Genomic DNA, 16514 nt, shown 5'->3' with positions numbered 1-16514 from the left:
CTCTCTCCTCTTGCCTGCATTCAGTCACTTATACGCCTAACCATCATACTACCCTTTAGCTGCTGCTATAGTGCGACAGCCGAACATACAGTTGGTCCTTTCACCATGCCTCTTAAGAGTTAACAGCACCTCAAACCTGTAAGCATGGCCCCACAGAAATTATTTCCATATGCACAACTAAACAATAATGTCTTTGTGTATTGGGTGTAAATCACAAGGTTTTGGTAGCAGGATGGCCACTGAGGTGGCCTCTATGGGGAAACACCAGGAGCTGTCTTGTGCCAGACACAACTAGTCCAGATGGCTCCACAATGGACCCACCACAGGCCAAAGCTGAGTCTATCAGGCACTGAAGTGGTGCCTCCGTGAAAATAACACATTTAAGAAAGGGCAGAAAACAGTACAGCAGAAAAAGAGGACAGAACACAGAAAGAACAAGTGAGTAGAGAACAAAAAGGAACAGAAGGAATAAAAAGGCCAAGGGAGTAGAAATGCTCCATGGTGGATCAGGTACACCCCTCAGAGGAACTATGTCCTATGGAGGAGCCATGCTGGAGCAGGTACACCTCTCAAAGGGACTGCGGCTTAGGGATGAGGAGGCACCCAAGCTGGTACCTCCTCAAAGGAGGTGCAGTCATGAATTAGTCCACACCAGAAGACAGCAAAAGACTGGCTGGGTCTGCAGGTACTTGGCTTCTAGCTGGGGACAGCCCTTGGTAAAATGGAAAATATCTACATTTAATGTTAAATACATTTAAAATGCTGAAAATTAGCATTTTAACTGAAGCTTAGAGAAAATTCAAGCAAATTAGGAAACTCATTTTGTTTACAGGAGTGGGAAAGGAGGAAATGCCTTCAGATTCTTATTAGCTCATGTGTATTTCCAGAGTTCCCATCTTCTCTATTCATCCTCCAAAACAGTATTGGAAAAAGTGCCATTCAGTTTTAAAATAACCTCTTTAGATAGCTACCATAACTATTACCTTCTTGCTTGATATATAAAAAAGCAGATATATGTAGATGTAGATGTGAAGCAAATAAGCTAATCAACCTCAGAGTTAGAATTAGAAACAAATTTATCTTGTGACTTGTCCACAGAGCCTAGCAACCCATTTTTAATGGAAATTATAAGTTAGCATGAGCTGTACTTCACTACTAAATAACAGCCAAAATATTCTCCGTCCATAGGTGCAAAGCTGTGAAAGACATGACGTCAAGCGCAAGAAAACCAAAGCAATCTAAACCAAATTATTCTTACAATGTATGTCACTAAGTTATTCCAGGTAATTACAACAGTCAACACACAAAGCAATTTTACAGAGTTGTCCTCCAGATGGTAGCAGACAGTGCACATCCATCTTCCTGCTTGAAGCTACAATTCATCTTAACAAAAAGTTGTGGAAAAGTTTTACATTAAAACTCATAAGCTTACAAGCCTTTCCTTCTACCTTATTTAACACAAAGCCTAAGGCTATCCAAAATCATCATTAAACATACATTTCTAATAACTGAATTATTACCTGCAAAAGGCACCGGCAACAGCTGCACAATCCAGAAGTTTAGCCAGATCTGGACAATGACAATGGCCCACACAAGTGTAACAAAGTAAATATCACTAGTTTTCTTTTTTCTAAGGAAAGATCCAATCTCAGCTCTTTGTCTGCTCCCAGAAGAGGATGAAGAGGATGAAGAGGAGGAGACAGATGATGAAGCTTGTGGAAGCTGATCACCTTCTGTTGTTCCTAAAACGAACAAATGCAAACAAAGAAGTGGAAATGATCACATTAATGTTCACCACAGGACAGAACATGCTCCCTAGTGGCAAATCAACCTCTTTCTTTTTTTATTTCTTTTTTGGTTGGGCTTTGGAGTTTCTTCTGGCAATTTATTTAAAAGGTAGGGACAACCTGGGCACTGATCTCAATTTTGAAAAGCTAGTATTGGGCTGTGTAAGTTCTCCCATATCATTCAACACCATATCAAGCAATGCTGGGAGGAGAAGAAAAGATGCTACAGCCTCTAAGAGGCCTCCTGTCACTGCAAGTAAATTACAAGCCAAATATTTTATCAAAGATACATAAAACCCTGAAAAAAACACTACTAAATGAAATCTAAAGTCTTGAAAGAAATCTTTGATTTCTCTTTACTACAAATACTCAAAAAGAAATCTTAGATTTTCTCAAAGTTCATTTAAACAAAACATACAGCATACATTGACAAATTTCTTATTTTGCTTTTCAGTTTTCTGAACACTCGCATTACAAACATAACACACTGTGATTATATTTTAGTAACAACAGAAAGCATAAATTAGTGGGTAATAAATCTCATTCTGTTATTCATAAGTTAGTAAACATGAAATCCAATTCAAGAATGTGAACTGATGCATTAAAGTCAGTTTGAAATAAATAGTCATTTCAGGCAAAAAAATTATGTCCAAATTGAAGTTCTTGTATGATAACATACAGTTTATTTAATTGTTTAGCTGGTAAATCCATCTAGTATGGGTGACACCAAATCCATTTTCAGTTGCTTTATTCAGAATCTCTTCCTAAGAACACTAGCGTTAATGTTACTGAGGCCCCATGCTGGTGGCAAAATGCACAAACTTCCCACACACCATTACTTGAGAAAAATTTGCAGCCATGGTGGAAGAACGTACATGCAAGAAAATCTGAAAAGTTTTCAGGTTGATGAAAGAATATGCTGAAGAATAAAAGGCAATTTGTCATGTTGGTACATACTACAGCAATAAAAACAACTCTTTTTCTGGTCTTGTGTCACATCAACACCAACCACCTTCCTCCTACAAAGGAAAACTGCTGTAAAAACTGTATTACAACATACTACATGCACATCACTCATGTTCCACACTTGTGATTTTAGCTAAAGCCATTCCTACCCTAAAGCAAGACAGCTAGAATGTACAGAAAGACAAGACAGATTTGTCATACGTGTACAATCGTGGTAAGTGACAAAGTCTGCAGCTTCAGACACTGGATGAACACTCTTCTTTTGTTGTTGAAGTCTGCACTGGTGCTCTACAAGTAAGTGGAACTATTTTTAGAGATTATAAACTCTTCCCCCACCACACTAGTACAATAATGCAGAACTATCGATTCACCCTGATACAGAGGGTTGACCATTGTACAGGGGGGTTGTACAAGGGGGTTGTACAGGGGGGTTAGAGGAATTTGTTGAAACAAAAGGACTATCTGTTGTAAATGCCTGCTAAGCAGAACAGAGATCTCCGGTCCTGTTAATAAGCAGACACCTGAATCTACTGATAAAGGGGAGAAGCAGAGGATTTACAGCTGGGACACTGATCAAACTCTACTGATAAAGGGGAGAAGTAGAGGATTTACGGCTGGGACACTGACCAAACTCTAAGGCCACACGTAAAGACTAAAAAAGGTGAAAAGTGCAAGAAGAGGAAGACTCATTTACTTCATCTTGAAGACCCCTACCCAGAGGAGGAAGACTCATTTACTTCATCTTGAGACCCCTGCCCATGACCAGAGGGGGCACTGCGCAGGCGCAGAGGACCTTCTGGCTCATTATAATATGAAGCGGGGATAGGACATGAATATGTATAGGCGTATTGTGCAACCTTACGAATATATATAACTTTAGAGAATAAATGTAGAGGGAAACAACACTGAGGTACGCATGACTTTGAGGAATTATCCCCGTGCGTCTCAGCGCTGAATAAAAAGCATACCTACTTTACAACTTTTAACGAGTTGTGGAGTCAATCCGCGCATCAACCCAATTGATAGACACTGGGATGACACAGAAACATCAGCTTGTTGCTAGTAAGGTATCTGGTGGAACTTCAGAATACCCCCAAGAGGAATTAGAGCATGCATCCTGAAAGAAGATCTCTGCAAGCAGCTAAACACAACAGAAGCTTCAGGTGGAATGCTTCTTGGCAAATCAGTTCATGTCTCAAAGGGATGAAGAGCCAGCCCTATCATACAAACTAAATTTTGAAGAAAAAGATACGAGTTATTTTTTCGTAAGGGGAGAGAAAGTTACCTGTAAACAGAAGTTTTCCTAAAGGATGAAGTGGTTTTGTCATAATAGAGGTTCTATCATTCCCCTGTACTGCTCAGTCTTTTTTAAAACAAACTAGAAGAGTACTAATAGAAACAAATGGATCCAGCTTACAGTGTGCTAAGGAATACAAATTTGAAAGCAGTATATAGTGACTCCAGGTTCTGTAAAACCACAGGTAGTGTGCTTTACGATATTTTTGGTGATGAAATCTAAAAAAAACTGTCTTCCAAATAATGAAAGTATGACAGTCTTTCCCAAATGGCTAACACAATAACTGATACAGAATTCTAGCAAAATCAATATGTATAGTACTTATTCAAACATCGTAACAACAACAAAAAAAAGATTATTTTCCAGGCCATCTTAAGACACTTTTTTTTCTTTATATAGTATGTTCTCTATCAAGTCAAATTCTTGCTGGCATAGCATTCGGAATTATTCTCCTCCTCTTTTTTTAATTAAAAGGAGAAGGAACAACAGCATAAACAGGGAGGCAAGTGTCTGCATCCCTGTGGAGAAGGTATAAGAATAAAATCTTCAGAGTTAGATGAAACAGTGATTTTATCATTATTAATTAAAAAGTCCTTCAGAACACCAGGATGAAAGTACACCTTTCACAAATAACCACATCTTTCTCTAATTTCAAGATTAAAAGTGGATTTTTTAGAGAAAGAAAAAAAACAGCCAAAAATCACCGCAAAGGAAAACCAAGTGCTGTAGCTTCTTAACCTGGCAGGTAAAATCTTTTCTATATAAGAATAATGTTCCATTACCATTCACACCATTCCAAACCGAAGATGACCAAAAGGATACTCCACACGTACCACAGAATAGAATGCTAATTCCTAACAGATTGTTGGAAAATCATTTGAACTACTGGTTGGAGTAAGCAAGAAACTCCATATTTGTTCTTTTCCCGCTGTGAAAGAAAACAACACAATTTGCAAGACAAAAAAGCCATCCATTTGACAGTCTCAAGAAAATAAGTCAAAACCACTTTCACTACAAAAGACACCTTTGTAAAACCAGTGCAGTTTTCTTTTGGCCAATAAAAGTTAGAACATGAAAACTGGACAAAATAAAATGAAGGAAAAAAAAATAACTGACAAGTTAAAAAGACAAAAAAGGGGGCAACAAACAAGAACACAACCACTAACAGCACATTTGTGGAAGAGTGCTGCTTGACCGAATGCTCAAAAATCCAGCTAAAATAATAATCTCATTTCCAAAATTAGAGTCAGTGATGTAAGAGAACTGTCACCATGATGCTCCGCTCTCACATTTCAGGACATACATCCATAGGGTTTTATATTTGCTTTGATGATAGTCAAAATTTTTATATTGATACGTTAAAATGCAGAAGATAAGAAAAGAATAAGTTGTCTAAAGCTGCCTTTTTTATATTTAAAAATTAATTTTTGTAAGTTCACATTCCGTCAAGTTTAATGACCTGGTTTGTCTACTTGCGGCGAACAGATGAAATCTTTCAATTTCCAGAGATCTCCATAATAGTTTATTTCTCTAGTGTAGAATTCCATCAAAGGCCTACCCAGAAAAATGATGGTAGCATACAAATCCAGTGATGGCCACCAAAACAATTTTTTTGTAACTCTTTCCAGCCATCTCTTACAGACTTCTAGTTGTGTTACTGCAAGTGAAAGTATTGTGATTCAAGCTACGGTGTCAAGTAAACTCACTACAGGAAAAGACTTTGATCATGCCGTAGCTGAACAAAGAGGAGCTTTGTCACTGTGATGTACACAAAAATCATTCCAGTCTGTCTGTACCCAGTCCAGAAGTCAAGTTATATCTTTTAACTACCAACAAATAAAAAAAAAAAGACTAGGAAAAATAAAAACACTAACAACAAAAAAAAAAAGATACTCTCATTCTAACAAGAAAAAAAAAACAACAAAACAAAAAACGAACCAATGACCAGCAAATCTCAAACCAAAACAATGAAACATAAAAAAATCCTTCTAATCAAGCCTTCTAAATGTACAGACAGCCATGTAAACTATCATTTGCAAGACAGCTTTTCTATTATTGTCATCTCAACATTTTAAAAACAGATAAACCTGTTTCACAAGGTAAGTATACGTGTGCTGTTTTGGACAGGATGAAGAGGATAGGGACTAGTTTGAAATTTGTTCTTAATTCCCTCCAATTTCATGCCTTTAGAGCAAATTCAAATGTTTCTTACAGAGTATTCAGTCACCTGAGGGTTTTGAGGAATGTTCACTACCAGACATGTCTTCTGTCATTGAAATAGCCATGGCAATTGTTGAAGCAGCAATGGAAATCATCTGACCAGGAAGTTCTGCCCCTGTAAAATACACACATGTACGCAAAAAAAGAAAAACTTAAGTCTCAAAATGAATCCACTGAAACTGTCAAGCAACAGAATTATATGCATAAACACTGTCAGTTTTTAACATATATGATACACAGTCAATATAATCAAACAGGAAAGAGTGTTACTCACTATTACAATATACCAGGAGCCAAAAACAACAAAACCCATTGTTTACTTAGCATTTTCCTTGATAATAGACTACTACTAGCCAAGTCACTCACAGTTGCTGGCAGTCTGATTAATCTAAAAATCTCTGTACCAGATCATCACTTTTACTAAACAAGATTATGATGATTTTCAAGAAAACTAAAACAGCAAGACAGGAAGCTTCCCAAAATAATCACACAAGTAGTACTCAAAAGGAACACCTGACATTTGTTTTTATGTAAAACTGACTCACAACAGGCAGAATATGTTTTTTCTCAAAGTCTAAACACAAATCATAATATTAAAAATGTGGTATTTTAAAAACAAATGACTGGATACAAGAAACTTGCTGGATACAGTTGTCTCAGTTTCTCTCATACTCAATCTTACGGAAGCTACTAAACCCATATTGCTCATTTCTGATTTCAAATTCCCTGGGCTTGCTTGATGCTTGAAACTACATACAGGATTATGTAAACTTAAGCTACTGGGCTTGACAATGAGAGTCCTTACTTTGTTATGGAAAAGAAACATCCGTCCATTGCAACAAATTTCTGCAGAGTCAAAAGCTTCATTTCAGCATGAGAAATGCACTACAACTCTTACCATCAATTCTCGCAATCAGTATGATATTGAACTTATAGTCCAGAATTTTTTACTTGACTTTACAAAACTTTTGCCTCCAACAATAAAAGAAACAGTGTCTCATTTCTTACCAGAGGACTCCTTTCCATTCTGTTGTTCATACAACATGCCTACAGTCATCAGAAAAACTATAACCAGAAACACAGGAATTCTCCAGGAACCTGCCACAGAAGCTGAAAGACACAGGGTTGGGTTTTATTTAGGTTTTTGGTTGGCTTTTTTAAAGAAAAATTATGCTGTTAATAAACTCTACATTTAGCAAAACCAAGAGAGGCACCACATCAATCACATCAAGAACAATCTGGACAGAAACTGTCATAAAGCAAGCTAGTTTTTTTACATTCACAGAAAGGAAGACTAGAAAACACAGGTGAACAAGTTTCTCAATTAATACACCAAGATGTTACCATTCCTAACTTCAGTGACTTTAAACCATGCTGATCTAGAGAACAATTTTAAAATCCACATGCAAAATTACATGAAAATACGCATAAAATAAAAGCATTTAAACACGGCGGGGGGGTGGAACTAGATGATCTTAAGATTCATCATGATTCTATGATTCTATGTCAGATATCAGAGGCAAATCAAATTCCCACCTCCAACAATCTACATTTATGTTAAATCTCCACATAATAGCATCAAGCAGTGACTTCTTGAGTTTTGGCTTTCCAGCTAGTACTTCCAGCAAATACACAACTGCCAAAATGTAAGCAAATGCAAAACCAGTATGTGCAGCTTAAAACCTCATGTTGCCACATGGTCAGAACAACCCTTGAAACCTGCTGCTAAAGCAAAGTTAATCATGAAGTATACTGTGAAACCTTTTATCATGATGTTCTTCTATTATTTGCATCATACTTCCATCATAAACTGATATGATAATATAATCTGACAATTCCGTATTAAATACTTAATATTACTAACTATAGCCTTCTATTTGTATTAGCAGATCATATAGATTACTGGCAAATTTATTTGACTGTTGATATCACACTGTATGCTTGTTAACTACTGATAGAAACTTTTTTTTCTTCTGTTACTACTAATAAATATATTTTACAGCTTCAGTCTCAATTAATGGAAGGCTCTCAAAAAATAATAACACTAAAAATCACCACAAGGGAAAGTCTAAATCCACCCACATGTGACCCTAGCCCTTCTTTACTGCTAGTAAGTACAAGGTCTATGAGCCAAATAAGGGAAAGCCATGAGAAGTACAAAATGGGCAGGAGCAGTGGAAGACACATGCTGCTTTCTTCATGCTTTCCCATTTCCTGCTCCAACACTCCCTGCTGGACACATGCAGCCAGAATTACTGAGCAGAGAAAACAGCCTGCAGATCCCAGCTGCAGAAAACAGCTCAGCTAAGAGCCCATTATGAAGAGCAAGGAAGTAGCTTTGTCTGCAAGATAAAAGAATCCCAGTGGACATATTAGGGTAATAACTTCTTGTTACTCACCTAAGTGAAAGAGCAGCATAATCCAGACAGGGACAGAGACTGCTTTTAAGTAACGTTCAGTGCTTATATTCCACTTGAATGAAACCATCAGCAGGTAACCAACCACCAAGGTCCATATCTTTAAGAGAACGATACACACAGGTATGGATACACGCATGAGTACAACAGAACTATATTTTGGTCCATGTGTATATGCATGCACCCCAAGCCATCGTATCAAGAAAACTGAAGTTGGGTTCTAATTCTTTAAGAAGCCCACATTTCACAACTGTCAATTCTGAAACAGGAGGTTTTGCTCCATGTAAGAGAAACATTAAGTCTGCCCAAAGTCTAAGGACAGGCTATATATACCTCCGGTATGGTTCTCATGTGAAACAGGACTGTACACGCTTTGCTGGACACAAACCCTAAAGGAAGATGTTTCTGCACCTGAGACCAAGCAAGTATTCTGGAACTGTTACCAAAAGGTGAGAACCTAAACAAAATAGAGCCACCAGTGGGGCCACAGGGAGACAGCGCCAGCAAGGCAGCACTTACTCAGCACAGAGCAGCTTGTCAGCTCCTGTGTTCCAGCCCAAAGAGACAAAAAGGGCAGTGGGGGGGGAAATGAAAGATAGCCATTAGGATGCACAACAAAAAATGATGTTCCTCAGCAGTGCTGGACCACAAAACAGTCATGCCTTTAAATATCTTGTGACATACAATTTTATCAAATATTTACCTAAAACCATTACAGAGACAGAAAAATGTCTGTGACAACATACAAAGAGGAAGATGTGGTCATTTTGGTTTTGCGGCTTCTAACTGCTTTCTACAATCCTGCTCCTCAGATAAACCATAACACAGAATTCTAATTAAGAATACTGAGATGAAGAATTTGAGCTTGAAAATGCTGAAAAAAGAGCAGAAACCAGAAGAGGCAACAGGAGGTTAAAAGCCGCTACTCAGTAGAAGATGTGAAATAAAAGAAGTATGAAGACCTGTTAACTGTGCTGCATCTTTAAAATAAAAATATTAATAAATCAATAAATATATTCCTGGCCCAAATTCAACAAACATTCCCTATCCATAAGCAGTTACAGGCACCTTCAAATTTACACTTACAAACCCATAAAACCCAATGAACTTTAAACATAACTTCTATCACAAACATTTACTGAATCAGATGTCACTGTAACAAGAAAGAGTACACCGGCAGAGACACAGAATGAGGCATTGGACAGGACACACCAAAAGGGCTTTCACCTCTTTACTCTGCGCTGTATGACCCAGGCTGAAGAAGCAACAGTCCCTGTGAAAAGCAGGTTTTGTGTCTATTCCCATGTACCTATTTGGCGTAGAAAAAAATCTTAACTGTACTGAATTCAGCAGAGAAGCACTGATGGGCCCTGTCAGCTTCAGGGGGAATGCTCATACACACAAGGCAATTTAAAAAATGCCTAAGAAATGGTAACAAATGCCTAGATACCCTTTTCATACTAATCTTTCTTATCAAAGCTGATCAGTCCAATTTTTCACTGCTATTTACCTCCAGTTTTGCATCAACAGAGCTTGCTTATGGCCATATGTGGACTCAAGACAAATCTCTAACACAGCCCTTAGATATTAAGACCCTTAGATATTAAAACCCCTCGATATTAAGTCATCAACGGATAAGCAAAACATGGATAAGCAAAACATTATCTGAAAGGCACGTCAGCACTTCTTGAACAGCATAGGTTTGTAACTCATTCGCTCACAAGGCATATTACAACACAACTGTAACTGCAAGGGATAACTCAGCATGAAGATGCCATCCTACTTGCCACACAGCATCTTCTTTATGATAAATGTCCCAGCATCAAGCCAATTTCACTCTTTTGCTTTTGAATTTAATGGTAAATTACAAACTCAATAAATTAAACTTTCTGATTCGAAATATGCCAAAAGTAGGAGGCTAACAGGGCATAAACGTATGTTTGCCAGCCAACAAAGCAAAACTTTTTGCACTGCTTTCAACCGTGCATGTAACCAAATTAATAGCTAGCATTTCAGGGTTTAGGTATTCAATATTTTTTTTGTGTTGTAAGTTACAACAACTCATCAATTCCCATTTCTAAAAGCTTAGCAAATTACCCAAATAAAAGTATTTATTTCTGCTGAATGGAGAGAAATAACTAATTTTAAAATAAACAAGCTAATCACACTTACAGACATGCACAAATCCCATACAGTGCAATTTTAGGATGGTTTAATCCTGTACTTTCCTCCTTCTTCCTTGCCTTACTTACCTTGTCTGAACAGACAGCAAAGAGCTCATTTCTCACATCTCCTTTGCATTTTGTAGTAAGCCTCACAAATTGAAAATGTTGGTTTCCCTTTAGACATATAATTTAAAACTGACCTTAATAAATAGCTGTTAAGAGTGCAGTGCAACTTCATGGATTTCAGTATCCTCTTTTGAGTTACAGTGGCCAGATTTAGATGTATCTAGATTTCAGTTTTCTTTACCTTACCAACTGGAGGCAAAATTACAGCATAGAAAGATGCAGCTTTTACGTTAAGCTCAAAAGCGTCTGCTTCAGTGTTTTTCCTTTTACATTTCAGTGTTGGAAAGTCCAGAATTTATCAGCATGACAGTACCACCAATGTTACTGAAAGTCTGTTTCCAGTGCCAGTTAAAAATTGAAATAAACGGAAAATCTAAAACATTCTTTTGGCTTTGGCATAATTATTTTTTTTTTTTTTAGAATGAACTCTTTCTTACTATTGAAGTCGTAGTGACATTTATATTGACTTATACTGAAGAGCAAAATTCCTTATTTGCACAGTTCACACCCTTTATTTCCTATCAGCAAGCTGATCTCTAAGGGAGAGGTTTTATAAATGAACTCATTTAATAGGTCACTGCTTCTAAGAGTAGTAGTTCATTCTCTCCCACTGCCAGTCAGGCAGTCCCACCTCTTCTGCACAGCAGCTTCAACGGTCCCCAGCAAGGAGAAGCTCCTTAAACTGACAAAAAACTATCCAGAAAAAAATCCCATGGTACTTTACTTATAATCTAATTCAGTTATAGCTGAACAGGCTCACAGAGATAAGACAGGCATCAACAACAGGGCAACTGAAGCATATGCCTGGAGTGGAGTACGTAAGAAGAGCTCCTCACCAATAGTAAAGCTCTCAGAAAAACTCAGCCTCCCTAGAACTGCACATCCAGCAATAAACACATTTCCTACCATGTAAACCACCCCATTTTATACACAACAGTGAAGACTGAGCAGAATAACCAACAGCTACTTCTTTTGATATAAGCCCTGCCAGCCTTCCAAAAGTTTACAGCTTTTAACAAGTCAGGATCTACCAAATGGTGCATTTCAACTCTTTCATTTTCTAGTTGCCGATCTACCCTCTCCCTTTGCTATTGTGGTGTTTTTTTCCCAGGCTGCTCTCTTCAACTTGGAAATCACACAGAAAAGGTGGTTTTGGTTTTGTTTGGAGTTTTTGTTTGTTTGAGGCTTTTTAGTTTTGTTTGAAAAGGGACACAAGGCATCAAATGTATCACTTAAAAGCCAACCTGTGCTTGCCATCATGATCGCCACAGGGAGGCAGGTGAGGAATTATGAAAATGTCACTCTGATTCCAGTTTTCCAAACTGAAATTAATTCCACATGGTTTTACTGTATATTCCTAAGTGCACAAGAGGAAAAAAGTCCCACAATATGCAGAGTTTGGCAGAACAATGAAAGTGTAACTGCCCTTCAGTTAGCATGGAGACAGTCTTGGTCAAACAGACACAAATACAAACCAAAAATCCACACAAAAAAAAAAAAAAAAAACAAAACCACAAAACCCAAAACCTAACCAAAACAAACAAAACCACACACACAAAAAAACAACAAACCAACTGAGCACACCTGTAATACTACTGCTCATCTCAGAGTAAACTGAACCCCCTCTTGCCTTCATTAAGGCAGCCATCATTTACCCCGGCAGGTAAATGACATCCTGATATCTTTCCTAAGTGAATACAAGTAAGCATAAACCTGACAGACTGGGTTATTCCTTCTACTAAGTCCAAACGGCTAGAACAGTACCTAGCTGTTTCTTCTAGAATCCCCAGCAGTGGCACTTATCAATATGCTTGGAATTAACATAGACTGCTAAATAACGTGAAACAGAAATCTAGTGTTTAGTAAGCCTCCCTTCTTTTGAAGGGACAACAGTACAAACTTGTAACTAGAATCCTGGGGCAGGGGAGAACTGACCATCAAAATCAATACTGTCACACACAGGTTAAAAGTATTTTCAATGTGTCCTGCAACACTTCCTGTGCTGTGAAGTTAAGGAAATCCATTAAACCTCAGATATCCAGACTGCAGCTATGGATGTTGAAGATTACCCTCCTTTAGTTCACTCTTCCTGTCTTAAAACAAGTTATTTGAGAAACTCAGTTAATAAAAATGCTATTCAGAAATCAAACTTTTCAAGATTCACTTGTGAAAAGAAGTTTTTTCAGAGAACATCAAGTTTTCTCCCTGCATACAGAGTACCACTCCTCTGACATGCTTCATGGTGACTTTCAGAAGAAAAGGCTCCTCAACATACGCAGCTTCTTCACCTTCTTGCTTTATTATACAGACCACAGCTAAAATTTTGCTGGACAGTTCCCTAACAGCCGCTCATTTCAGAAGTGGTAGGAAAAGAAATATCACTGCATTCAAATAACACATATAAATACAAAAAGTAAGTAACATTATGTAGCGTCCTGTTTCATTCACCTCAAGGCTAGCAGTCAGCCTAGTGCCTGGAGCTGCAGTTCTTGCATGTGAACCTAAACAAGCTCCTAAGCCTTTTCAAGAAAGGTACCTCACAGCAGGATCTGCCAAAAATTAGGGTGGGTGTGGAAGGGAAAAACAAAGGTGGAAAAGAAAACACTACCAACATCTCAGACTTTCCCTGCCCCTCCCCATCATGTTTTTAAATAGGCTACATTCGGTGCCTACGGCGTTGATCACTACCAAGTTGTGAAAACAAACCAAAGCCTGTGGTTTTGGCAAGATGTGTTTACAGTCAGTACCTGTCTGTGAGATTTATAAGCCATGATACCAAATAATGAAAGGATTATTATAAACAGCAGAGAGAATACTTACGGGCTTATTTAGGTGGTAGAGGTTGGGGGTGGGGTGTTGTTTTTGGTTTTGTTTGGCTTTTGGGGGTTATGCTGGGCAAGTTTTAGAAACCTGCAAGCCTACTCTAAGAAGAAAGGGAAAAAAAATAAAGAAACCTCAAAAAAAGAGAAATTATATGAACCTCAAAAATCGTAACTGTGTTTTGTTCATTTATAGTTATTCCCACTTTATAATCAAACTTAACCTTTTCCTTTGCTAAAAGAGAAACTGCCCTATCAGGTGAACCTTGTACAGTGAATAGGACTGTGGAATCCAAGCTTCTTGGAGCCTGTGACCCAAAATATTTGCCAAGAAGCCTGTTTCAGAATGTCAGTCTTCAAGTTACTTCAGGGACTGCTGACATGTAGTGCCACCACAAATGGAAGTTTCCCTCGTGGATGTCTTTGAGAGCTTCCCTGGCAGGGAGCAAACAGCTGAGTGGCTAAACCAGGAAATATCTACTTTGACAATATTCCAATGTAGTGGTCACAGCAAATGGTGTTTCCAAATTTGCCCAACATTGCAATGAGGAAAGGACCGATCAGGTCTTCTAACTACATGCTAACCAGTGGAACAACATGAGTTGTACCTACTACAGAGATATAAATACACTCTGGCACACACACAGTTCTGACCCCGACCAGTAACTTGTGGCAAAACCAAGCAAGAAAGTCTGGCCACCTGAGAGCAACTGATAATCCTGTAAGCAAGTTAAGTCTAGAGAATTCTGACAATTATATCAGATTTAATTTACTAACATGAACTTCAGAATCAATGTAGAGCAGCTGTATAATCAATTTCATCTGTCAGGATCTACAAACTACCCATTTTCTAAATAAATATGACCATGTGAACCCTGCTGAACAAAAAAAAAATAAAAAACACAACCAAAAGCTGGCATTTCCTGTGTATTGCTGCAAGTGTAAAATGTCAGGCTAAAGTAGTCTGAACTCATGTTGAAAAGAAAGAATTTCCCATACCTTTGATACAGTGCTGGATACAAGCATATTTCTATATGTCTAAAACTAGGACAACAAGGCAATCCAAGATTAATCTTCAGCACGTATGCTAACCATGCTGAAACTGATGACACATATAAGGGTATATTCAATCTGCTATAGGACAAACTCTTGTCCAAGAAAAAAAAGTACAGAAGAACATTCCCCTTCCCTATTATACACCACTGAAGTTCATGTAGAGTGCATGTCCTTTCTGATACACTTCTGCAAATAACTCATAGAGAAGTCTGGAGTCAGAGCAAAGAACTCATCTGGAATATAAAACCAGCTCCTACGTCTGTTGCGCAAGTTTCTTCAAAGATGACGCAGGAACTGTAAAGCATGAAGGAAAAGGAGACCGTGGGAACAAGATGCTTGTAGACTAGCCTAAGATCTTGGACTTATCCCTCAAATGCAGTGTTTTGCCATCATCTATCACAAGGTCCCATCATGGAGGTATCTAGGATTCCTAATTCCGAAATTGCAGATGTTACTTAAGAACCATTGACAGGAACATAACCATTTCCAAATCTTCACTCATCAACTCCAGGAATGGCTTTCCCAGATTTGAAGACAGGAAAGCTCTCTAACATACTGGTGCCAAGATTCGGCTTCCTATGTCATCATCATATGCAATTGCTGCATTTGGAGAACATTTCTGGGTCAGAAGAGAATTTCTGTCTCTTTATCATGGCTAAGTAGACACCAAAAAATACCTTTAGTTACCTTTAGAGAACACCAAATTGATGTCCCAAAAAGCCATCATTGTTCTCACTCAAATTCCTCACTTCTCTAGTACAGCAGAGGGAAGCAAAAACAGAGAAGACAACCATGCATGTTCTTTCTCTCTGTAAGCAGCAGCACCATCTAGGTGAGGCAAAGTTCCAAATAAAAATAAATGCACCATACACCTCTGCAGCCCGAGGCAGGTTCAGTTGCTGGGGCACAGATATTCATAGTTCACAAGATGAAAATTACCATAAACAAATGTACTATGCTAATCAGATACTAGTCTCACACTTGAAACACACCATGCTTGTTCATCTCTTTTATGCTTTTAATGAATTATTTATATACCTGCCATGTTCTTGGCAAGAAAGTATTTCTTGCTGTCTAATGGGAAAATTTACTTATGTTAATTAAATTTTTTCCATAGCAAAATATTTCAAAATACAAAAATCTAGACTGGCTTAGTGGGCTGCTAAAAGAAACTGTGCAAGAAATGTAATCACCATTCCAGTTGCTTATCAAATAGAATATCTACAAACAAAACCAGTTGTAATCTTCCTGCAAGATAACATACAGAAGGAACCTGTAAGAGTCAGGTCCCAGAGAAGAACAGTACAATGGAGCAAGCTGACTTGTAATAAGCACAACTCCTGTGCAGCTAGCAGGCAGAACTTACACATGCAAACAGAGTCTTGCAATATAACGTGGCAATTAAACAGCTTTAAAATGCATAACTGAAGTTAGATACTATTAACTGATCTAGCTCAAGGCTCCTCAAAAACATGAATAAAATTAAGTTATCCTGCTACATATCTGAGAAAGCACAAATCAACTTCACAGCAAAATTTGGAAAACTGGAATAGGAAAACACTGTAAAGCATTATAGATGATGCCATGCGGAGTTGAGCGTATTTACAAAGGAATGCCTACCGTTTGTTTCTCATATAGGGCCCCAGAAAGAGGCACAGGCA

At 37.9% G+C, this 16514-nt stretch overlaps 1 protein-coding gene across 4 annotated transcripts in view; it reads right to left on the bottom strand.

Moving 5' to 3' along the window:
- TMEM245 (transmembrane protein 245) overlaps positions 1 to 16514 on the bottom strand; it is a 76125-nt gene that overhangs the window by 57233 nt on the left and 2378 nt on the right. For all 4 annotated transcript variants that reach the window (XM_061449080.1, XM_061449082.1, XM_061449081.1 and 1 more), the window contains exons 2-5: positions 8670 to 8787; positions 7279 to 7380; positions 6278 to 6385; positions 1521 to 1742 (exon numbers count right to left, since the gene is read on the bottom strand). In XM_061449080.1, coding sequence (XP_061305064.1) covers positions 1521 to 1742; positions 6278 to 6385; positions 7279 to 7380; positions 8670 to 8787 — 550 coding nt within the window. The remainder of the gene's footprint in view (positions 1 to 1520; positions 1743 to 6277; positions 6386 to 7278; positions 7381 to 8669; positions 8788 to 16514) is intronic.

Source organism: Pezoporus flaviventris, unplaced genomic scaffold, assembly GCF_033815535.1.
Source record: "Pezoporus flaviventris isolate CSIRO_AGI_PZ_B2104156 unplaced genomic scaffold, CSIRO_AGI_Pfla_v1 ptg000007l, whole genome shotgun sequence".
Taxonomy (NCBI): Eukaryota; Metazoa; Chordata; class Aves; order Psittaciformes; family Psittacidae; genus Pezoporus; species Pezoporus flaviventris.
This window is presented reverse-complemented; position numbering and strand designations above follow the sequence as displayed.